Raw genomic sequence first — 23270 nt, forward strand, 5'->3', positions numbered from 1 at the left:
TTATTATTATTGTAAAAGTACTTTTATAACTTTTGGTTTTGAGACTCATCTTTGTTTTTTGATGAATGCTGAGAGGAAGCTTTTTGTTGAAAGGTTATATTACTAAAGAGTCGCACGTTTATGTATCAACGTATATTTTGGTAATTATAGTTTATATTATATAGATATAGTCCTTTTGCGGTAATTATAAGTTATAAAAGTACTTTTACAATAATAATAAAACATTGCTATTCTGGAATAGACTTAACAAAACTTAGAAAAAGAAAAATCATTCACTTATAAAAAGCCATTACAGCTTAGGCATACATCTAGGCTACTAAAAAATTATCTTTTAAAAAAGCGTTACCAGTAACAATTATGAGACTCTGCTTAATATTTCGCTAATTACCGATGGAGGAGAGATTATTGCAGGCCTCCAAAGTTACAACGGCTATCATTAAAGAAGCATTGATCTTCTCAATGTCTGATTTTTCTGATTTGATTGGCGCGTTTTCATATTGCTGACGTGGATTTAACAATTAAAATACCCAAATAGCACAGTATTTAAAAGTTGCTCGTAGAAGTGTACTATCGATCGTTAGGAAAAAAAACAAAATACATAAAAAAAAAAAAAAAAAAAAAAAAAAAAAAAAGCAGACTTTGCGAAAAGCGAAAGGTTTCTTCGTCAACATGGAAAGAACTTAAGTGGTAATAACTTCTTTACTTAAACTCAGAGGTAAGAGATCACCTTACCAACCCTCCGATCTCCGACGACTTGTATCTATACGGGAAAAAGAAAGTAGTGTGATTTTTTTTTTCTTAGTAGAACTACTTTGTCTTCTCCTTCTCCGGCGATGTCTACGGCGGAGGCTGATTACGTGAAGGCCAAAACTTCGGTGTGGTGGGATATAGAGAATTGTGAGGTACCCAAAGGTTGGGATGCTCATAGGATTGCCCAGAATGTGAGTTCGGCTTTGTTGAAGATGAATTACTGTGGACCTGTCTCGATTTCGGCTTATGGTGACACCACTCTCATCCCTCACTCTGTTCAACAAGCTCTTTCTTCTACTGGTGTTGCTCTTAATCATGTCCCCGCAGGTCTCTTTTCTCATCAAGTTTGACTCTTTTCTTGTTTTTTTTTTTCTTCTTCTTCCTGGAATTGGGATTTTTGTTTTGTTTGAGTTTGTGACAATTTTGGTTACTATTACCTTATTGATCTGTTCTTGTTAGATGATGATATGTTCACTTTACTATGCAAGCAATTGAATTGGAGAATGGTTATATGGACTTTGGAAACTGTGATCAATTTAGGTAGTTTTTGTTTGGGATATATAAGATTGAGTTTGTGTTGTTTTGGTTGTTTGAACAGGTGCTAAAGATGCGAGCGATAAGAAGATTTTGGTGGATATGTTGTTTTGGGCAGTAGACAACGCCGCACCAGCGAATTTTATGCTTATCTCTGGTGACAGGGACTTCTCCAATGCTCTTCACCAGCTACGGATGAGAAGGTATAACATTCTTTTAGCTCAGCCTCCACAGGCCTCTGCACCTCTTGTTGCTGCTGCTAAAGATGTATGGCTCTGGACAACCCTAGCCTCCGGTGGCCCTCCTCTTACAAGTGCTGAATCCTCTCTACTCGTCCTCAACAATGTACGTCGCAATGTCTCTATTAAGGAAGCTCAGTCCAGCAAACCAACTGATTCAAGCTCGGAGATTGGAGACATGAAGAATAACAAAACCAGAGAAAAGCATGTTCGGAGAGGATTACGTCAGGAGCCGAGAAGAAACATGCTTGAAAATAGCAGTGGAACCACCTGTGACTCCTCTCGATTTGTCAACAATGGACTTTGTTATGTCTCTAATTATCAAGTGTCGAACTATCCTGTTTCTGAACATGCTCAGTCCAGCAAACTAAGTGATTCAAAGTCTGACGCTGGAGATGCTAAGGATCATAAACCCAGAGAAAACCACTTCCCAAGAGGATCACCTCAAGAGACGAGAAGAATTATGCTCCAGAATGGTAAAGGAGCCACCACAGGTGAATCTGTTACTGCCAGCAGACCATGTGATAGCTCTGAAAAGTTCACCGCACTCCTCAACAATGTACCACATTTTCCTTGAAGTTTAGTTCTATATTTTCTGGAAGCTAGAAGGAAAGACAATTAACTTGTTTGCCTATTTTGTGCAGCCTGCCTTCGTAGAAAGTCGCCGAGCGCTGGCCAGTGTTTCAGCCAAACCCACACAAGAAGCGGCGCTTGTGGAACCTGTGGTGTGCAAAGTTTGCCAGATCAGTTGCACCAACAATGATGCATATAAAAAGCACACCTATGGAAAAAGACACCGAAACAACTTGGAACTGCAATCAGGCAAGTCCAAAAACATTTCGGTGGGACCAGTTGAGCCTGCTAAGGAGGTTCCAGCAAAACATAAGAAAAATAAGCAGGCGGTTGAAGGTAGAGCTAAGGTAAACGCTGATTTCGCTTGTCTTATGTGCAATGTGGTGTGCCAGAGTCAAGTTGTCTTTGATTCTCATCTGAGGGGTCAGAAGCATACAACTAACATGCTGAGTCAATCAGAGGCAAGTTTCTAACTCTTGGCTATTCGAAAACTTAAGCATTTATAGGCATAGAAAATTATAAGCTTGTCAAAACATAAGCCTGATTTAAAAGCGCGTTGTTCAAGGCACTCATTGATTCTAAGAAGCTTCAAGAGAAAGATGTTGGAGAAAAGGATCAACCAAGTGTTGCCGAGCCTCTGTTGCAGTCTCAAAAGGATCAAGAGAATACTAAGGGCTTTGAGAAGCATGTTTCAGTGGCGAATCAATCAGAGGTAAGTTTCTAACTTTTTGCTATTCTATAATATGGGATTTTAATTAACATTGATAAGTTGGCAGTCTGGTAAAAGATAGGGCTGATATAATAGCTTTGTATCAGGTACTAATTGATTCTAAGAAGCTTCAAGATAAAGGTGTTGAAGAAAAGGATCAACCAAGAGAAATTAATGTACATCCTAAAGCAAATGCTAATCACTTTTGTCGTTTGTGCAATGTGGGGTGCCAGAGTCAAATTGTCTTTGATTCTCATCTAAGGGGTCAGAAGCACGCTGCCAAGCTGAATCAATCAAAGGCAAGTTTCTTACCTTTGTGTATTCGAGAACTTAGTAATTTAAAAACTGAGAAAAAATTACAGTTTGGTAAAACATATGCTTGATATAATACCGTTGGATCAGGGTATCATTGATTCTAAGAAGCTTGAAGAGAAAGGTGTCGGTGAAAAGGACCAACCAAGAGAAACAATTGCAGAGCCTCAGTTGCAGTCTCAAAACGCTCAAGTGAATAGCAAGTGCTTTGAAAAGCATGTTGTCGTGGTGCAACAATCAGAAGTAAGTTCTAACTATTGGTAATTTTGTGAATTTGGGATTTTAATTAACGTTGAATATTTTCCAGTTTAGTGTAATATTTGCAGAATGTGAGTTCTTAACTATGATAAAATATAGAAATAATGAAACTTATATTGTTTGATCAGGAACTCATCAATGCTAGGGAGATTGAAGAGAAAGATGTCCGAGAAAAAGCTCAACCAATAGAAACAGTTGCAGAACCTCAGTCGCAGTCTGAAAACACTCAAGAGCATACCAAGTTCTTTGAGAAGNAAAGGATCAACCAAGAGAAATTAATGTACATCCTAAAGCAAATGCTAATCACTTTTGTCGTTTGTGCAATGTGGGGTGCCAGAGTCAAATTGTCTTTGATTCTCATCTAAGGGGTCAGAAGCACGCTGCCAAGCTGAATCAATCAAAGGCAAGTTTCTTACCTTTGTGTATTCGAGAACTTAGTAATTTAAAAACTGAGAAAAAATTACAGTTTGGTAAAACATATGCTTGATATAATACCGTTGGATCAGGGTATCATTGATTCTAAGAAGCTTGAAGAGAAAGGTGTCGGTGAAAAGGACCAACCAAGAGAAACAATTGCAGAGCCTCAGTTGCAGTCTCAAAACGCTCAAGTGAATAGCAAGTGCTTTGAAAAGCATGTTGTCGTGGTGCAACAATCAGAAGTAAGTTCTAACTATTGGTAATTTTGTGAATTTGGGATTTTAATTAACGTTGAATATTTTCCAGTTTAGTGTAATATTTGCAGAATGTGAGTTCTTAACTATGATAAAATATAGAAATAATGAAACTTATATTGTTTGATCAGGAACTCATCAATGCTAGGGAGATTGAAGAGAAAGATGTCCGAGAAAAAGCTCAACCAATAGAAACAGTTGCAGAACCTCAGTCGCAGTCTGAAAACACTCAAGAGCATACCAAGTTCTTTGAGAAGCAAAACGAAGAGTTGAGAAAGATTTGTGGCACCTCAGAAAGCAGTGTAAAAGAACGTCTTCCAAGTTCTAAAGACCGGGTAGACACTTTAAACAAACAGATTCCAAATGGAGAAGTTTTCTCTGGTGACCTTAAATCTGATTTTGAAGTACTCAAAGAAGCAAGGTAAATTTTTCCAACTTGGGTTTGTTTGCTTAGTATATCAAATATGAAAAATCCTTATAAAAAATACTCTCCAAACTATTATCATAGGGAATGTTCTGATGGCATTGTCAAGCCTATAAATCTGTCCGAAAGAGCAAATGAGCACTCAGTGGAGGTGGAGAAGAAGGGAAAGGAGGTGATGGTAAGCCAAGCAATATTAGCAACATCTAAGCTTTGTCATCTTTGTCAACATGTAGCTCACTGGCCGTATCAAAAGCATACTACCGTACTGGCAGCTCACTTCTTGTTTTATCTATTTACTTTATGTAGGTCGCCTTTGTAGCCAGCGGTGATGCTCAGTTCAGTGTTTCAACCAAACCTATGAAGGAACCAGAGGGTTTGCAGCCTGTGTGGTGCCAAGTCTGCCAGATGAGCTGCAACAGCAAGGTTGCATATGCAAATCACACCTATGGGAAAAAACACAGACAGAACTTGGAACTACAATCAGCCAAGAACGCAGCAAATATGTCCAAGGGACCAGCCAAGGTCTCTAAAGATTATGGAGATCAAACTAAGAAAGTACCATTTAAAAACCAAACCACCTTTGATTCTCATCTGAAGAGTCAGAACCATTCTGCCATGGTCAAGGAGCCAGCAGAGGCAAGTTTATAATTTTAACTATTTGGTTTTCTTTTGTGATGGAGTATATATTATACCTTAACTGAAATACCGCTGTAGCAGGCACTTGTTAATTCAAGGAGAACTCAACAAGAATACAACCAAGAAAAACCGAGAGAACCATTGGAGCAGTTCACTGTTGACTCGGGGACAATCCATGGAGAAACCAATCAAGAAACAGAAAAAATTGAAGAGCACACAATTGTAAAGATCGATGATCTTGCGTTTGGAGGGGCACCTGAAGATAAAGTGGACTTAAAGGAGAGACACGCTGTATCTGAGAACATGGAGCAGCGTGCCTTCACTGAGCATAAACGAGAGTCTAGAATACTTAAAGAACCGAGGTAAGAGCTAACAATCAGCCATATAGTTGTATAAAATGTAAGGTGTCTTGAATCTTGATCAATATCTGTGTTGTCTAATTGATTTACTTGGATCTTGTGTTACAGAGGATGCTTGGATGTGATTCCTGTGGCTGTGAGAGTAGAACTGCCACCACCAAATGTGAATGTGGCCAAGAATTTGGATTATGAGCTGAATCATAAAACCAAACCTACAGCACGGGATTTTGAAAACGTGTGTGCAGGACGCAAGGAACATCCTGGAGAGGCTAGCAAAAGGGAAGAGAGTAAGGGACAAGCAGATAGCTTTTGGACTCGCCTGTGGGGGAAAAAGAACTAGAATAATGTTAAAAAAATCTAAGTATAGTATTTGAATTGTTGAAAATTTATAACTACTTGAAGTTAATTTTCTAGTACAATATTGCTATGTTGTCAACAATGAATGTTTTTTTTTTCTATATAAAAAAGTTTGCAGCTCTATTTATTATTTTCTGTTTTTCTTAAATTTAAAAATCTGATTAATACTGTATTATTTATCTATAAAGTAACCTGTAAAAAATTGAAAGAATATAAATTTAGGCATTGTTGTAAAGTTTATCAATTAAATTGAAAATAACGACAGGGATAATCCAACAGAATTTTCGGTTTGTCTGTAAATAATGTATCATCAAAAAATTGCATTATAAGCTCTCCATTAGAGAGAGAGAGAGAGCACTACTACAGCTAATATGGGCCACCCAGATTTCTTATCCGACCCGACCCGACTCGATTAACCCGGATCTTCTCTTGTTCAAAATAAAGCAGAGAGAAAGCAAAAAATAATACTTTTACTTTCATTTGGTACTGAAAGGGTCGGAGGGAGTTACTTGCTCCGTTGCTCCGGTCAAGTCACGGCGAAGGTGGTAAAGCTTGCCTACGATTTTGCTTTTGTTCTTCCATTTTAATTTAATATATATCTTGCTCTATTTTCCTGTAATTAGTAAAGTGTCCTCCATTGCTGAACTTGGCTAATTCACTCAGAATGTGTGCATCAACTGATTCCGCGTATATATACCATTTGTCCTTGCGTTTGATTTTTGTTTCCATACGTAATATGAAAAGTCTTATGCTTTGAATTACAATCTAATTAGATTTGAGAAAAGACGAAAGTTTTGTTTTTTTGTAAAAACTATTTCTTGTTGCTAATGAATCGTAATCTTTGCTTATTTGCAGTTCCTCTGTGTATATTTAATCTTCTTTTTTTTTACCACAGAGGTTGGAACTGAATGCGAATTCGTTGTCAGAATCTCGTTTAGAAGATAAGAGAAGAATTCAGACAATGGAGAAGGAATTGTTGAATTGCTACCAGGAGATTGGTAATTGAGATTCTGATATATGAAACTGAAGTCTAGACATATGTTTTATGAGCTAAAGACATTTTTCTTTGTCTTGCAGATTACTTGCGGGATCAAGTAAATGTCAGAGGCCTAGAAGTGAACTACCTGAGTGAACGTGTGCTCGATCTTGAAGTCAAAGTAAACGAATCAGGGAATTTGGAAGAAGAAGTTCAATTTTTGAGGGAGGAGTTGTGTACGTCAAAATCTGAGCAACTATTGTTGTTGCAAGAACTTGAGAGCACAGAAACTGAGCTACACTTGTCTAGGTTTTCTGTTGAGAAGCTGGAGGAGTCTATCTCATCCTTGACATTGGAGTCTCAGTGTGAGTTAGAAAGCATGAAACTTGATGTAGTAGCGTTGGAGCAGGCAGTCTTTGATGCTAAGAAAGTTCAAGGAGAAAGCATCCAAGAAAACGAGAAGTTAAGAGAAATAGTCAAGGAGCTACAGTTGAAGTCTCGAGAGGCACAAGAGAATGCTGAGTGCTTAGAAAAGCAAAACAAAGTGCTGAGAGAGAGATGTGTAGCCTCTGAAAGGAACATCGCAGAATATTGTCAAAGGTTTAAAGAACGATGGGAAAGTGAAAGTGAATCGCCTGTAAATTTAGAGTGTTTCTTTGCTGAATTGAACCACATGCTTCCAGTACCTGATGAAGCCCGGTAGGTTCCAGCTTAAGACCTATAATAAATACATCCAATCAAGCTATTCACGGTTTTTTGAGCTCTGCTGATTTCGTGTCTCACAGAGAATGTGTCCATGAGATCATCAAGAAAGCAGGGATTTTCAAGGATGCGAAACTGAGAGACAAAATGGAGGATATGGCTAGAAAGATATGTGAATATGAAGATCTTGTAAGGGAGCTCAAGGTATTACCAAAATGATCTTTAGAATGAACCTTTCTGCAGCATTAGATATGTTCTAACTAGTTTCAAAATGATTTTGATATGCCTAAGGATGAGTTGAAAGAAGAGAAACTAAAGGCCAAGGAAGAAGCAGAGGACTTAACACAAGAAATGGCTGAATTAAGATATAAAATGACATGTTCGTTAGAGGAAGAATGCAAGCGGCGTGCATGCATCGAACAAGCATCATTACAAAGAATAGCCAATCTAGAGGCACAGGTACTTGCTTGTTTGTTATATTTTCCTTTTTTTGGTTGGAGCCATGAGAGAATCGTGAAGGAACTTAACAAATAGCCATTTTCTTGTCAAGATCAAGAGAGAGAAGAACAAGTCCTCAACTTGCTTAATACCTCTTTCTGCCGTATAGAACAGCAAAGGTTTAAACTTGGAATCACCGTTAATGCCTCAGAGAAGCCTTAAGCTAATAAGGTTCGAATTTGTATACATTTCAAGTGTACATAATCCAATTTGAATGGGAGATTGGAATATAGATTTCATCTCTGTGATTGTGTATATATATAGAAATTGAGTTTTAAAAGTGTGAAACTGCTTCTTCATGTGGCTTTTCGTTGAGCAACATTCAGAGATATTGAGATGAATGAATCTCTAGAGAATGTTGAAACTGAAAGGCAATGATCGTTGACCAAGAAGCTTCCTACTGGCTTGTTGGACTCTATTTGATGGGCCTGTTGTAAGCAGAGTTCAATAGGGCCGAGTTGATCTGATGGTCCATTCTTATCACTTTTAATATTCTTTTTTTTCTTCTTGTTTTCTTGTAAAAAAAAAAAAAATCTTTAATAAGAGTTGTTCCATGTCATGAATATGCAAAGTCTTGCAATCCTATTTTGATGATTTACATCACAGCCTCACAGGGATAAATGAATGGGTCAAGAGAAAGGAACCTGTTGTCTTTATTGTTAATCAAGACACTTGTGGATTTGTTGTCTAACCTAATCCAACTTGACTTTAAGAAGAAAAAAAAACCTATTCCAACTTAATCTAAAATAGAGGAAACATATTCCAAATTCATCTCATGTAAAAAAATCTTGAATGCAATTTTATTGAAGTTCATTTTTTGTTTGCTGTAATAGGACTGACTTTAAGTATATTATCCAAAAGAAACCTCAAATTATATAGTTCATGGCTTGTGATCAAAACGTAAAAAGAGCTATTTTGAGTTGGATTCATATTTTATCATGGGAAGTATGATGATAAAATGGGCATTATCTATCATATCTATATATACATTATCTATCATATCTATATATACATTATCTATCATATGCATATACATACTGTCAAACAATTTTTTTTTAATGTTCAAGTAGTATATTGTGGGGGGGGGGGGGGGGGGGGAAAAANATAATATACATGTTCTCATTGACAAATTCAACAAAGAAGGGTCTTATAATTTTGGATTGGCAAAGTTGACAACTTACCCCAAACGTCGAGAAAAGGAAATTGCGAGTGAGATGGCTCATGCAATTATAAACTAAACCATATTGGTACATTTTTTATTGAAAAAAAAAAGAAACAGTAATTGAGAAATATATACGAAAAACTGACTCTTTCTCTCTTTATTAATTATCTACAATTATGTCCTCGATAAGATTGTTTTTTTTTTTTAATTCTATTGTTTTTATTGTCCTGATAAAATTAAAAAGATCCAAATTGCTTTATTAGAAAAGTAGTTATAGGATTTCCCATTTCTATAGCAATAACAAAAAAGAAAAAGAAAAAAAAAATATTATATATGACCGTTTGTATTTGAAATACAAATTTTATTTTATTTTATTAATTAATTGATTCATCAAATCAAATCCACAATTTGTTTAATTTTCTTCTGCACTCCAAAATCATAAAAAATTTGTCAACAAAAAAAAACCCAAAAAAGACTCAAAGGAGAACTCAATTTCTTTGGGTCGTCCCCATAGTCGTTTCCGCGTTAAATCCTTTTTCCCCTTTCTTCTTCGCATTGATTTGGTCCTTTTTTCTTCAATCCATTAAGAGAACCCCCAAATCTTCAATCTTCTTCTCCAACTTCAGTTCTCTCTCTCTCTCTCTCTCTCTCACCAAAAGGTTAGGCTTCGATCTCCTTTCTTCTCAATTCTAGTTTGTTTATTTTCCTCGCCGCCATCTGTGTAAGTAGATCTTGGGTTTCTTTTGATGAACTTGTCCGCCACTTCATTTGCTCGCGATTATACCCAAAATTAGGTTTAAGAAGTGAAATCAAACTTTGGGATGTTACTGTTTTTTAAAAACTTGTTGCTTTACTCCTTTTTATTTATTTATGTCGTCAACTTGGGGGAATTGGATCGACTTTATCGTATCGTAATATCGTTATCTGAAGTCTTTACTCTCTAGTCTCTTAGCTTACAAGTTAGAATCAAAAAGCATCAAATTCTGATGACTACTTTATTTTTCTGCAGGAAAGGTTTATTAGGTTACCAAAAAGTTCCGTGATTTTTTTTTTTTACAATGTTTGGTTTGAGGAAATCACCTGCAAAGCTTCCAAAGCATAACTCTGTTGATCTTGGATATCACAAGACTTCCAAGCCTAACCCTTTCGATTCTGATGACGAGTCAGACAACAAACACACCCTTAACCCTTCAAAGAGGACTACCTCTGAACCTTCTTCTTTGGCTGATATGACTAACCCTTTTGATGGTGGGGAGGTTCAGAGAGGAGGTTCATCAAAACAGTCGTTGGTTTCCAACTCTAGATACCAGTACAAGAACAATTTCCGCGATTCTGGTGGTATCGATAACCAGTCTGTTCAGGAGCTTGAGGGTTATGCTGTGTACAAGGCTGAAGAGACTACGAAATCTGTTCAGGGTTGTTTGAAGGTTGCCGAGGATATTAGGTCAGATGCTACCAGGACTTTGGTTATGTTGCACGACCAGGGCGAGCAAATCACTAGGACTCACCATAAAGCTGTTGAAATTGATCATGATCTCAGTCGAGTGAGTTTTTCTTCTTTCTACTTCTTTGTTGTGAAATGGAAAATTCAATATTAGTTGGTTGGTGTTAGATAAGAAAACCTGGAGACATGAGATGTTGATTTGGATTATTTGGTTTTCAGGGTGAGAAGCTTCTTGGAAGCCTTGGAGGCATGTTTTCAAAGACTTGGAAGCCAAAGAAGACTCGTCCTATTAATGGTCCCATCATAACCAGAGGTTTGCTTCTTTTGTTCATTGATATCTCTCAGTTCTTCTTGCAGCTATTTTGCTTATACCTAAAATTGCTGATTCCCATTCTGTGTTTTGCGCAGATCACTCACCAACTAGAAGAGTGAACCACTTAGAGAAAAGGGAAAAACTGGGACTGAACCCAGCACCCAAGGGACAATCAAGAACCCGAGAACCGCTCCCCGAATCAGCTGATGCCTATCAGAGAGTGGAGGTTCGTATTCTTCTCTTTCCTCTCTTTTATTTTTTCCTTAAAGAAGAACATTACTATTCTCCCGCATCTGAGATGAGTGATGCATGAACTCGCTATTTTGGGGTCATGTAATGCAAATGGGCAAAGATCCAAACATGAGGCGCTGATGAACACTGAAAGCAAGATTCTTATTTATTTATTTGAGTAGAACACTGTCTTTTTTGACACCACTAAATGTATACTCTCGTTTATTACAGATGGAAAAAGCTAAGCAAGACGACGGTCTTTCAGACTTGAGTGATATACTCGGTGAGCTAAAGAACATGGCTGTTGACATGGGAAGTGAGATCGAGAAACAGAACAAAGGACTTGACCATCTTCATGATGATGTTGACGAACTAAACTTCAGAGTGCAACAATCAAATCAACGCGGCCGTCGTTTGCTTGGAAAATAGATGAGCATAGTTATATGTTCATTACACTCATTCCTCTCTTGTTTTTTTTTTTTTGGTAGAACTCATTCCTCTCTTGTTTGATCTGTGACTTTGTTCTTTTAACCTGAAAAGGTTCTTATCATGTTATATACATTACTGCCTGTGTTTGTAATTGATCTTATTGCAGAAAACAAAACAAAAAACTTATTGTTCAAACAGAAGCAATTTTGCTATCCTTTTATCTGACTGTATCATAAAGATTTCTCAAGAAAATAAAATATAATGTGTTTGAATCACAGATTTATACCCTACCAGTATCAGTGCTAAAATATGACATATATAAGAATACAGAAACTCCAGACAAGTTGGAACATTTGTTATGCAACAACTGCACAATCGTGTGAGATGAGATTATTAAGAAGAGCAAAAAAAGCCAGGAACTCATCATCGTTCTCAGTTCCAATCCAAGACATATCTTCAACAATGTTCACTTCTTCACTTGTATAATGTCTGAAGCCATAAAACACAAAGACTAGATGATGAGAAGTAGACAATCTCTCATAGCTGGGAAGGAACTAGGAATAGAGTAATGAATAATCTAATACAAACATCAATAGTTCATCAATCATATTGTAGCCAAAACCTTATCAAGCCAATTAAAGTGAAGTAGTTCCAAGATGACAAATCATAGCAAATAGCTTTGGAGGATACTGAAATGACAAACGTACACATCTACTGAAGCTTGACTTCCATGATGTTCTTGGTCTTGGGAGGATATAAGGAGTGAAACTTAACAGACCTCTCTAAAACCACAAGTTGTGCCTTAGCTTCAGCATAAGCCTCATTCACCTTCGATTGGTCAGTGTTGTTCATGCGGAAGCCATCCAAGGTCCTTCGCTTAGTGTACTCCCTTAAGTTGTAATGAGGGTACTGACGCCCCGCTCGAAGCATGGCACGACAGAGGCTGAGAACTTCACTTCTGGATACCATTGCAAGATTGGAAACTAAACCCTTTATAATACAGAAGCCTGCTTAAACTGCAACCAGTTAACAAGAATACATTAACAGGATTAGCAATGCCGAAAAGGGAAAGAAGGAGTCAATATAAAGGGCTAAAGATACAGACTTTGACATAAAAGATACATAAGACAGTGAAAATGATTTTGGATACATCATCTATAAAAGCAAAAGAACCTAAATTTTTCTCAAACAGTGAGGAGATTCATTAATAATCATACAATTCCAGTAAAATTCATAAGCAGGAATCCGATTTGGGTATGAGATACCAATTCCAACACTTAAGAAACATAAGCTCTATAGTTTTTTTTGGAAAAATCTGCAAATGAACCAATAAACTAAAGCAAACCCTTCAAGAAGAAACTTCGAAAAAGCCATAAAAACCGCACTTGATAATCAATAAACTTCACTAAAATGGGATAAATTTTTGAAGCGACAACCAATATAATACATCTGAAATCGCAAGAGGTTATGACCAAATTCAACAATAGTAAAACCAAAAAGCATAGAATTTGATGATAGCGAGCTCGAAATACATAACACAATACCGAATTGAAATCGCCGGAGAGTATAAATTTCCCGAGCTCGCTCGCCGTTGAGGTTCTCCGTTGGAAGGTTTTTGATTGCAGGACGATTTGGGTATATAGACAACAGACCTAGGTTACCCAAAACTGAACCGGGGAAACTGATTTTAAGAACCGGATCAATTTTAGGTTTGAGTAAAAAAAAAAAGAACCGGTTATAAAATGGGCCAGGCACTAATAGGGCCTAAAATATTGGGCCGATATGTTCGAGAAGCGTTTCTTTATTAAGAGGTGAATGAAGGAATGTGCTGGCATAATTGTTAACAAATAGTAAACAAAACTGATATTTATCTATCATCTCTTCCGACTCTTGTCACGCCTTCGATTCTTTCTTATCTCGACGAAAAAAAACCCTACTGCCAAAAAAAAAAAACAAAAACAAAAAAACTCTGTATTCTCCGATCTCTGGCGAGAAGATAAATCTGTGTTTCTGAGCTTCCTTCACCATATCTCCTCGCTTCGTTACGGTACGCTCCTCTCATGTTTTTGTTTCGATCCCTTCGATTCAGTATGCGTCAAACTGATTTGCTTTCTTTGAAATTTGATTCGTCGTCTCTGTCTCTCTGTTTAGTTTCCGATTTCATTTTTAGGATTCGTATGATTTAGCCTCGTCAGTTTTGTTGGAATAGATATGTTCTGATTTGTGTTGAATTGGGAGGTTCCTTTTTTGAACAAAAAAAAAAGAAAAAAAAGAAAAAGGGAGGTTCCTTTGGAATTGGATGGCTTTGATTGGTGATTGATGTTTCAATTTCTACTTGTTTAGTTTCCCTTGATCCGATTGATTTATCTTGTGAAACTTTTGATACATGAGAAGACTATAGAAGTGCCGTAATTGGATTGAAAACTCTCTGGGGTGTGTTGTTACAGAAAGATTGATCTATAAGTGCTGTGATTTGTTTTTGTTCATGTAAATTTCACTAATTTTGGTTTTCTCTTCTTTCTTTTGTTGGCAGATTTGGTTAAAATCATTGTTCTCTCATCAACTGTTTTCTTGGCTGTAATTTGGAGTTTTCTCTGTCTCATCAATGTGGTCGTGCTCTACTACGGCTTTACACAATCATTAGGCTTTTAAGTTCTTTCTAAGTAATGCTCATTTTCTCTTCCCTGTCTATGGCTTTATCTGCGATCCTTCGAAAGCTTAGTGTCTTCGGCCCTGGTTTGAATCCTTCTTTCCCTTACTGCATCGCCAATCACTCATCTGCCTCCCGTTAAATTGAGTTGCTCTGTTTCAACTGAATTACATTACTAGTCTGCTTTCTTACGGTGTCTTAGTCTGAATAGTGGTGTTGCAAATCATCCTTAGCCTGGCCCTGAAGTAGTACCTTCTTTAGACATTCTTGGGTGAGAGAGGTTTACACCAATATCATGTAAATCTGTCCCCTCATAGAATAAGTTTATACTGCTGGCTGAGTTCTTTTGGAATTCCCGTTTTGATTAGTTTCTACCCGAGTCTCTTAGTCCTACATAGATCCGTATCCTACTTTCGAAGCTTGTTCTTGTTTAGCTAGCTGTAGCTCAGACCCAAAAATGCTCGAAGAACAGCCGGCTGCATTCTCTCTCAGGCGTAATTCATTTAGACGCCGATCTCCCAGATCAAATGTCGATGACAGAGGCTGGAATCCGCTCCACATCAAAGCCAGAAAAGGCGATCTGAAATCCGTGAAACAGCTTCTCGACCAAGGGATGGATGTGAACGCTCTAGCATGGGGACCGAAATCAAAAGGTGTGAGTGCGCTTCACCTTGCAGCTGAGGGAGGTCACATAGAAGTCATGGATTTGCTCCTTGAACGTGGGGCCAACATCGATGCCAAAACATGGGGCTCGTGCGGGTGGACCCCTCTCCACGCTGCGGCCAAAGAGCGGAAGAGAGAAGCGGTCAAGTTTCTGGTGGAGAATGGTGCCTTCTTAGCAGATGATATAAGTGATACAAGGTTTAATCCGCCGGTGCATTACTGTCACGGGCTTGAATGGGCGTACGAGGAAATGAAGAAGCTTAACAGCGAGTCTTCTTCATCTGGTGGAGACACATCTTCCAGTTCTGAGAACTGAACTTCTTGTTGTTTCTTGGTGTGTTTTGTTTTTCTCTCTAGTTGAGACACTTGTCAGAAATGTTATGGTTTTGTGTTTGATCTTATAAATGAAACATTGAAACTGCGGAGCCTTGTCTTACAATAATGTAATCTTCTTTTGTGTGTTATCTTCAGTTTGCGAACTTTACTTATCAGACTTTTTTATTTTAAGCTTGGTTGGATCAACCAATTATGAGTTAACCGGAAATTATCTCATCAGTATCACTGAGGCTGAAAATTATCGGTTAGTTTTATTCAGGTAAATTAAAAATTTTGACGATGCGAAGTTGAATCTTAGTTTTATTGGTGAATCATATTAACCTGAGTGTTAAAGATTCAACTTCGAGAGCTTAAAGTGTCATTTGTGTCTTACGACATGTTTAACTAATTGGGGAAACAAATTACTTCTACATTCTTATAATTAAGTTTCTTCTGTAAGTAACAATTGGGGAAACAAAACGAGTGAGCTTATTATAATTTTTTACACAGAAGATTTGACAAGAAAAATCCGGGTCGCCACCAGACCCGTCGGTGAGAAGCGGGTTAGAACACACGTATTCGGTTTACGAATCTGATATTAGGCAGAGAAAAATAAAAATGTCTTTTTTTTTTTAATTTCGCTCTCTTCTTAGATCCGTTTTTCCTCTTTTTCCCACTTTGGGCTGTTTAAGCAAAAAAAAAAAAAAAAAACCATGGCTTCTCGCTGTGAGCTACTTCTGATCTGTGTGTTCTCACTCTTGTTTGCTCTTGCTCACTCCAAGACGTTGAAGCGAGATGGTAAGTTCTGCTTTGTATCACCGTCTGGTTTTGTATATCTATGGATCGAGATCTTTCTTTGATTGATTGATTGATATTTTAAATCTTCACGTATTTGGAAGATACCCATTATCAAGATTTGTTCTATCTCTTATCAGTTTCATGATTTAGCACGAAAGTTCGATTCTTTTCTCTGTTTCTAATCCAAGCTGAGCTCAAATTTAGAGAGAATTATGTGTGAACAATGATTGGATCTGATGAGATTTGTGTTAGCTTCATGGTGTAGTTAGATACTACTGTATCTTATATAAGCTCATCCTCAACGTTGATCTGTGTTTCATCCTCTGCACAGTGAAAGCTTTGAATGAAATCAAAGCCTCTTTGGGATGGAGAGTGGTGTATTCATGGGTCGGTGATGATCCTTGTGGAGATGGAGACCTTCCACCTTGGTCTGGTGTCACCTGTTCTACACAAGGAGACTATAGGGTTGTCACTGAATTGTATGTTCTTGTTTCTTCTCACCTCTGTGTTTTCTTCTGTATCATCAACCTGATTTGCTTCTATGAACTAATTTACCTGATCTGTCTGATTTTGCAGAGAAGTTTATGCCGTTTCGATTGTTGGACCTTTCCCCATTGCAGTAACTAATCTTTTGGATTTGACTAGACTGTAAGTTACTTTCTAAAACCTTTGAAATGAGTGATTAGGTAGATCTATGTAACAACTCTTTGAAATAGCTATCTGCGACCTAGTTTTGTGATTGTTGTGCATTGCCTAGGAATTCTTTAGTGCGTTACTGTTTGAGAGGGTAAAATTGAAGATGGTTTTTTTTTTGTTTGGTTTTTCAGGGATCTACATAACAACAAGTTGACTGGTCCAATCCCTCCACAAATTGGAAGACTGAAACGGCTGAAAGTACTGTATGTTCCTTGTGCTCTTACGAATAGATTGTTAATTTACTGTCTTTTTCATTTTATCTCAATACACTGCTCTGGGAAACAGTATCCAATTTTCTTCAGAAACACAGCTTTGAACTGTGAAATTCTGTGACAGGATTGTGTTAGTTGTATCATCATATCATGCTCATGTTCCCAAATACTTCACCTAACCATTCACTCTGTTTCTTACCTTTAGAAACTTGAGGTGGAATAAACTACAAGATGTGATTCCCCCAGAGATTGGAGAGCTGAAGAGACTAACCCATTTGTGAGTACCTTTGTGTTTCTTTCGTAGCTTCTATTGGTTATCCATCTGTATCCATATTAATCATGATTACTTTTGTATCTTAAAGGTACTTGAGCTTCAATAGCTTCAAGGGAGAAATTCCTAAGGAACTGGCTGCTCTTCCCGAGCTTCGGTATCTATATCTTCAAGAAAACCGTCTCATTGGTAGAATCCCTGCAGAACTAGGCACGCTGCAAAATCTCCGCCACCTGTAAACACCAAATGCCATATTCTACGTAAAGTTTGTGTCTTTTATTATTACTTTCCTTTGCCTTTACTGAGACCTGGTTTGGTGTGTGTCCAATTATTTTCCAGAGATGTTGGTAACAACCATCTGGTTGGGACTATACGGGAGCTCATCCGTTTTGATGGAAGTTTCCCATCTCTTCGCAACTTGTAAGCATCCCTTCAGGATCCTCCCTTGGGGTTCTCTCTTTCATTTTGATCTAACATATTATATACAACGAGTTCTCTTTTTAAAATCTCGATTCTTTAGGTACTTGAATAATAACTATTTGAGTGGAGGGATCCCTGCTCAACTATCAAATCTGACAAACTTAGAGATTGTGTAAGCATTCTACACTGCTCAATAACTGAAAATTTATTCTCCAAGTCATCTGCAGTAAACTGTGTTGGGAGGTCTCTGATCTCCGTTTAATTTGTTTTGCAGGTACCTGTCCTACAACAAATTCATAGGAAACATTCCTTTTGCAATTGCTCATATTCCCAAACTGACTTACTTGTAAGTCATTGTGATAGAATTGCTGATCTTTCTCGTTGTCTCTGATTTGTTTACTATCTAAGAGGAAACATGCATTCTCATGGGATCATGATTGTTGATGAAACTAGGTACCTTGATCACAACCAATTTAGCGGGAGAATCCCAGATGCATTCTACAAGCACCCATTCCTCAAAGAAATGTGAGTTCTCACCCAATTTTCCTATGGTACAACAAAGCTTTACGCAGACAAAACATTATAAGAATTTGAACAATGTAAAACACTTGTGTGAAATGTTGAAGTTTTTCTTACTTAAATATCCACTCTGACAATGATTTGATGTTGCAGGTACATTGAAGGCAACATGTTCAAGGCAGGCGTGAACCCAATTGGTACCCACAAAGTTCTAGAAGTTTCTGATGCCGATTTTGCCGTGTGATCGGATAGAAGAATCTAGAAGGTTCTCGAGAAAACGTGTCAGAGAACTACCTAGAAATGGTTCCAATTTAGTCCTCTCCACTACTATTATCTTTGTATGGTCTTTTGATTTTTGAAAGTGAAAAGAAAGCAAGACTACAAGTTTTTATCTCTATATTGTATAGTTAGACACATTCCACTAATCTATATTTCTCCTTAATCAAATGATTAGATTGGAATAATACAATAGAAGTCATTAGATAATACATACAATTGCTAAGAAATTTACAGTCTCTTCTTTATTTTCCTTTTTCTTTTGGGACGAATAGTGTTCTTCAATGTTTGAATTTTACCAATAAAAATTCTCTTCAAGAACAGGCAAGAGCATCAAAGGTAGGCAACACTATGAATGAGATCGACAACGGGTTGACATAAACCGGAGATTTCACGCCGTGCCGGGCTGGTTTAAGGTCTGGGATATCTCCCGTGGCTGTAGGTACCAACGGGTTACCGTTCAAGAGCATTATCTTGCTGCGCAAAACACCATCTTGTGGACTCAAGTGATACTCTTCTCTGTTCAAATATCCATCAGAAGCTTTGTTTCCGACCCAAGAAACCTTGCTCTTGATTGTTTCCAACAAGGATTTCCTCTTCATCGATTCTGCTTGCAAAACAACCTTCACGCCATTGCTGACTCCGACCGTAAATGTTGTTTGCTTACTCAGATTAATCAGAAGAAGCGTTATACCCGTCTGAAATGATAGATAGATTCAGCAGTTACAAAACCAAACTAGAGGATGATATAAGGACAGAGAGATATACACTCACTCTTCCCTTGGAGCAATGAACGTAGGCTCGTAGATACTCCGAGGCATTTGTCTGAACGTCTAGAACGCCTTTACCCATCAAACGATGCCAAAGAAGTGCGCTGGTCAAATTTTGCGAGATCAAGAAGTTTATGTTATGACTTGCCTATAGTAATTATGTTGGTTTAGGAGTTGTGGTTTATGGTTTATGTACTTGCCTGTAGTAATCTGGATTGGGAACAAACGTTTCCTTTTCGAGCAGACCGTAGAAACCTCCGACCAAAGCTTGTCTGCAGTATACTTTGGTATTATGCTTGGCGGACATACCGAGCTGATCTAAGTACCTTAGGATCAGAGTTCGTTTTGTCAGTTAGAACCGAGAAAACATGGAATGTGAAAATTTTGGTTATCTTACCAGAAGCTGTTAATGAATGTCTCTGAAACCTGACGGCCACCACTGTTAAAGGCTCCACCGGCTTCTCCAACCCAAGCAGCAGCCCAAGGTCCATGTTCTTGGATTGTTTGGTTAACATTCGCGAATGTTCCTGAGATCCCGCTCAAGTAATTTGGATCTAGTATCCTATTCACTAGCTTAGGATCATTCCCTGCAACACTCTGTTAAATATAAAACTCATCATTGTGTAGTAATGCTACAAAGATTGATTTATTTTCTTATGCAGACCTGGACCAAGATTGTATATATGATGAGTCAGGATATCAAGAACACCGGGTCCAGAGAGCCGAAGAAGCTCTGAGTACCATTTTTCTTCATAGAATCCACCTGGAGCTACAACCAAAGGTTTGGTCTGAGAATCCTTGTAAACGTTATTGATTACATCTTTCAGTACAATCAAGTCTTTCCCATAAAGCTCTACACTCACGCTAGCACCCATCCCTCTTCCACTAAGCTCATTACCTAGTCAAGAAGAAGAAAGAAAGAACACTAACGTGAGGATCCCACATCAGAAGTGTGAAGGGACAAACACTAATTGGTTTTGGAGTTGTTGTAAGCACATAGCCAAGAGACTGAGCAGAGGGAAGAAAAGAGAGATGTAGCAGTTTTATTTACCAAACTCCCACGAGTCTATAGCATAACCCTTTGAGACTGTGTAGTTCATGAAATCCTGAGTGTTAATATGATCCCAATCTCCTCCCCACGCGTTTCCGCCGAGTTTATCTCTCCCATACAGAGCGTTCAAACCGAACGTCACAATAGCTCTGCGGATTTATAGTTAAGAATTAGTTCATTGTGGGATAGGCCACATAGAACCACCATATATAGTAAGGAAGGATGACATGCTTACCCGGTTGCGTTGAAGAAATGGTTAAGTTCGTCCCAGCGATTCATATACAAACATCCTTTAGAGAATCCGAACAAACCGTCGTCAGTCTTCTTGAACTGAGTGCAAGGAGTCTTCAGGTCTCCTACGTCGTAAATCACTTGATCTTGCAAGGAGCCACCTATTCTTATCCTCAACGTCCTAAAAGCTAAAAACAGTCAGAAGATATCAGTGAATAAAAGTCTTAAGAGAATCAAATATCGGTTTGTGTGATAGAGGTCACAAACCTTGAATAGCTTTAGCAAGAAGAGGAGATGATAAGTTCTGTGATCATTCAAAAGATTAAAGAAAGAAGAGTTTACTTTTTTAGCCAAAAGATGAAGTGATTAATTTTTAAGGGGTCAAAAAGCTCAAAGGTGTTTTTATATATATACCACATTGATGAGAGAGGCGTAACCCCAAGGACACTGATCGTAGTTGCATTTTTCAGGTGGCCACCAATCAAGCGTTGCGCAGACAAAATTATCATCGGTCTCAGCGATTCGACGTGCACCGTCTATAACCATGATGGCTCGTTCCATGTTGGCGCTAGCAAAAGTAACGAGAAGTAGAAGAAGCATATAACTCCAGAGCACAACGTTGTAGCCCATTTTATTGGTTTGTTTGAGCCTCAGGCTTTGATTATGTTTTGATCTGTAAGAGAAACCAGTAGGAACCAGTTGAGAAATGGTAACGAAGTACTGTTACAAGAAAATGGAAAAATATAGCCAAGATAAAATACAGAAGAGGAAGATGCCAAAGGAAACCGGAAATTATTATGGAAAGTTCCTTGAGAAGTACTTGGAGGCTAAGGATCTAGAAATCATAATGATCAAAGAAGATATTCTAAATATATTATAGAGATTTGTATATATATATATTGTATGATTCCATTATATTGTATGATTCTATATGTTAATTCATTCCCTATATAAATGTATCTCTATACTCTATTAATTCTTCCATAACTAAACTCTCATCACATTCTATATCATTAAACTCATTCAAATTTTAGAGTTGAAAAGTAAACATTTGTTAGAGTTTGAAATTTGCATGTTATATGTGATATACTTCACCGTGAATTAGCAAAATTTGATTGTTAATATTGGTATATTTCTTAATGACTACTACAGTAAGATTTAGCCAATACTTAATTAATTACATTAAGATTAGTCAAAATGTTGTTGTCAGGACTCACTCAGAGGCACGCATGGCAAAGAGCATTACTTTAGTTGACCTTTTTTGGTGATATAATCATTACTAATATTTAATTTTTAATAAAGAAATAGTCTCTGAAACTTTATAAGAATTTTTTTATTTCTGGGTTTGGAATAAGACAAAACACAAAACGCAAGTTAGTCTCTCAATGAAGACGATGGCACAAGTCAATATCAAGTCAACCACGTAATTTTCTAACTTTTAATCTATTAGTTAACCTTCATCATCATAATTAAATCAGTTTCATGTAGTCTCTAGATATAATAAAAAAAAAATCTGGAGCTTGAAAGAGAGATACTGTATGGTTAATTTGATTGAGATATACATATAGAGCAAAATCAAACTAAACTCAGAATAGAAACTGACCTTTAGAATCCAGCATCCATGTAGAGAAACAAAAAGCCAAGTCTGAAGTTAAAAAAAAAAAAAAAAAAAAAAAAAAAAAAAAAAAAAAAAAAAAAAANATTAGTGGCTGGGGGAACTCAAAAGCAGAGAGAGAGGGGGAGATGTTTTTTTGTTCTTGGCGTTGGCAACACTTCATTAGAGAGAGTCTCTCTAATTATCGTATCTTCTTCTTTAAAGTTCGTTTAATAATAAAATCGTGATCGGTCTGGTTAAACCGTTTCTACCAAAACCGAAAGTGTACCAGATTTTAATTTAGTGCGAATTAATAGATACCGGTTACAAGTTTATAACAGTGCCAAACAAAAAGAAAACAGAGCAGAAACGAACCACATACAACAAGTCAACAACAAAACGTTACATAGTTTGAAAGTTTGAAACCACCCAAATCAAGATCAAGGAGATAAGTAGGAGCCTGTGGCTGTGGGTGGAAGGTATCTTTGAGCAGCTCTTGAGAGAGGATCCAGTCTACACCGGTCTACATGATCTTTATATCCACCACACATCCAACGCCCAGAGGTGGAGGGATCTAATCGAAGTTCCAAGGACCAATGACTTGGTTACATTACACGCCCCATAATAAAAATAAATAAACTAGCTAATACTTAATTACGATTGATCACCGTAGACGTTTTCTACATGCTCTCCCGGTCCCGGCCCGACCCAAGTTATTGATGTTGAAGACAAAACCTGAAGTTTTAAGACTTGTGGTAAGTTAATCATTCAGTCATTTACAGATTATCACATATTATAAGATATTGGATTATTAATTGAAGACGTAATAAAAACTAATTTTTTGGCCAAATCGCCAAATTATATCTTGTTATGGCATCTTTTTGGCCGCCACATTATGTATTTTTAAAAAATTCTCCTTCTGATCATTTATAGATTGATGTTACAGGATACTCCCTTTGTATCATAAAAAGGTAATCCTGCATTTTATTCTTAAAATCAAACAACTAACTAAGTTTTTTACTTTTATAATAAAAAATTAAATATATGCATGCATTTGAACGACAAGTGTGAGAAAAATATCAGTAAATGAGTATTAAAAGAATATAAAACAAAAGTAATTAATAATAATACAACATTTATTATTTTTCTTAATCTTGGTGCTAATCCTAAAAAATCAACTATTAGGATACAGAGGGAGTATATTTTTGTTCTCCAATTATTGATTTT

At 37.2% G+C, this 23270-nt stretch overlaps 7 protein-coding genes across 13 annotated transcripts; 5 read left to right on the forward strand and 2 right to left on the reverse strand.

Annotated features, from left to right (window-relative positions):
- On the forward strand, window positions 613–5945 carry LOC104762229. Of its 3 annotated transcripts, none has more exons than XM_019240559.1 (12): window positions 613–1077; window positions 1349–2082; window positions 2168–2557; window positions 2662–2808; window positions 2913–2967; window positions 3642–3778; window positions 3882–4034; window positions 4178–4467; window positions 4555–4648; window positions 4777–5106; window positions 5185–5468; window positions 5574–5945. In XM_019240559.1, exons 1-12 carry the CDS (start codon window positions 834–836, stop codon window positions 5803–5805), a joined length of 3090 nt encoding a protein of 1029 aa, XP_019096104.1. In that variant the 5' UTR covers window positions 613–833; the 3' UTR covers window positions 5806–5945. The 3 variants fall into 3 exon arrangements, with proteins under 3 accessions (XP_019096104.1, XP_019096103.1, XP_019096105.1); XM_019240558.1 differs by having other exon boundaries at window positions 2913–2960; window positions 3635–3778; XM_019240560.1 differs by having other exon boundaries at window positions 2913–2960; window positions 3635–3778; window positions 5188–5468.
- Window positions 6184–8561, forward strand: LOC104762230 (lamin-B2-like). 3 transcript variants are annotated; one of them, XR_002036495.1, is made up of 7 exons: window positions 6184–6364; window positions 6718–6820; window positions 6900–7497; window positions 7584–7704; window positions 7792–7959; window positions 8051–8169; window positions 8325–8561. XR_002036495.1 is itself a non-coding variant. In XM_010485482.2 (6 exons), exons 2-6 carry the CDS (start codon window positions 6784–6786, stop codon window positions 8105–8107), a joined length of 981 nt encoding a protein of 326 aa, XP_010483784.1. In that variant the 5' UTR covers window positions 6184–6364; window positions 6718–6783; the 3' UTR covers window positions 8108–8561. The 3 variants fall into 3 exon arrangements, 2 of the variants coding, with proteins under 2 accessions (XP_010483784.1, XP_019095831.1); XM_010485482.2 differs by having other exon boundaries at window positions 8051–8561; XM_019240286.1 differs by having other exon boundaries at window positions 6191–6367; window positions 8051–8561.
- Window positions 9596–11791, forward strand: LOC104762232 (SNAP25 homologous protein SNAP33). Of its 3 annotated transcripts, none has more exons than XM_010485485.2 (5): window positions 9596–9819; window positions 10175–10704; window positions 10824–10917; window positions 11013–11143; window positions 11380–11791. In XM_010485485.2, the coding sequence occupies exons 2-5, from the start codon at window positions 10219–10221 to the stop codon at window positions 11575–11577; spliced, it is 909 nt and encodes a 302-aa protein (XP_010483787.1). In that variant the 5' UTR covers window positions 9596–9819; window positions 10175–10218; the 3' UTR covers window positions 11578–11791. The 3 variants fall into 3 exon arrangements, with proteins under 3 accessions (XP_010483787.1, XP_010483785.1, XP_010483786.1); XM_010485483.2 differs by having other exon boundaries at window positions 9597–9819; window positions 10170–10704; XM_010485484.2 differs by lacking the exon at window positions 9596–9819 and adding an exon at window positions 9864–9881 and having other exon boundaries at window positions 10170–10704.
- Window positions 11619–13243, reverse strand: LOC104762231 (LYR motif-containing protein 4-like). The gene is made up of 3 exons (XM_019240532.1): window positions 13122–13243; window positions 12285–12593; window positions 11619–12066 (listed from the first exon to the last, which is right to left on the reverse strand). Exon 2 carries the CDS (start codon window positions 12544–12546, stop codon window positions 12289–12291), a length of 258 nt encoding a protein of 85 aa, XP_019096077.1. The 5' UTR covers window positions 12547–12593; window positions 13122–13243; the 3' UTR covers window positions 11619–12066; window positions 12285–12288.
- On the forward strand, window positions 13428–15374 carry LOC104762234 (26S proteasome non-ATPase regulatory subunit 10-like). Its single transcript, XM_010485486.2, has 2 exons — window positions 13428–13624; window positions 14111–15374. Exon 2 carries the CDS (start codon window positions 14685–14687, stop codon window positions 15204–15206), a length of 522 nt encoding a protein of 173 aa, XP_010483788.1. The 5' UTR covers window positions 13428–13624; window positions 14111–14684; the 3' UTR covers window positions 15207–15374.
- LOC104762237 (probable leucine-rich repeat receptor-like protein kinase At1g35710) lies at window positions 15844–18607 on the forward strand. Its single transcript, XM_010485488.2, has 11 exons — window positions 15844–16003; window positions 16335–16482; window positions 16580–16651; window positions 16831–16902; window positions 17117–17188; window positions 17274–17417; window positions 17522–17602; window positions 17703–17774; window positions 17877–17948; window positions 18056–18127; window positions 18275–18607. Exons 1-11 carry the CDS (start codon window positions 15919–15921, stop codon window positions 18363–18365), a joined length of 981 nt encoding a protein of 326 aa, XP_010483790.1. The 5' UTR covers window positions 15844–15918; the 3' UTR covers window positions 18366–18607.
- LOC104762235 (heparanase-like protein 2) lies at window positions 18457–22135 on the reverse strand. Its single transcript, XM_010485487.2, has 10 exons — window positions 22053–22135; window positions 20864–21122; window positions 20717–20753; window positions 20454–20637; window positions 20219–20367; window positions 19832–20065; window positions 19565–19754; window positions 19368–19493; window positions 19172–19271; window positions 18457–19095 (listed from the first exon to the last, which is right to left on the reverse strand). The coding sequence occupies exons 2-10, from the start codon at window positions 21077–21079 to the stop codon at window positions 18712–18714; spliced, it is 1620 nt and encodes a 539-aa protein (XP_010483789.1). The 5' UTR covers window positions 21080–21122; window positions 22053–22135; the 3' UTR covers window positions 18457–18711.

The sequence above is a fragment of the Camelina sativa genome, chromosome 18 (assembly GCF_000633955.1).
Source record: "Camelina sativa cultivar DH55 chromosome 18, Cs, whole genome shotgun sequence".
Lineage (NCBI taxonomy): Eukaryota > Viridiplantae > Streptophyta > Magnoliopsida > Brassicales > Brassicaceae > Camelina > Camelina sativa.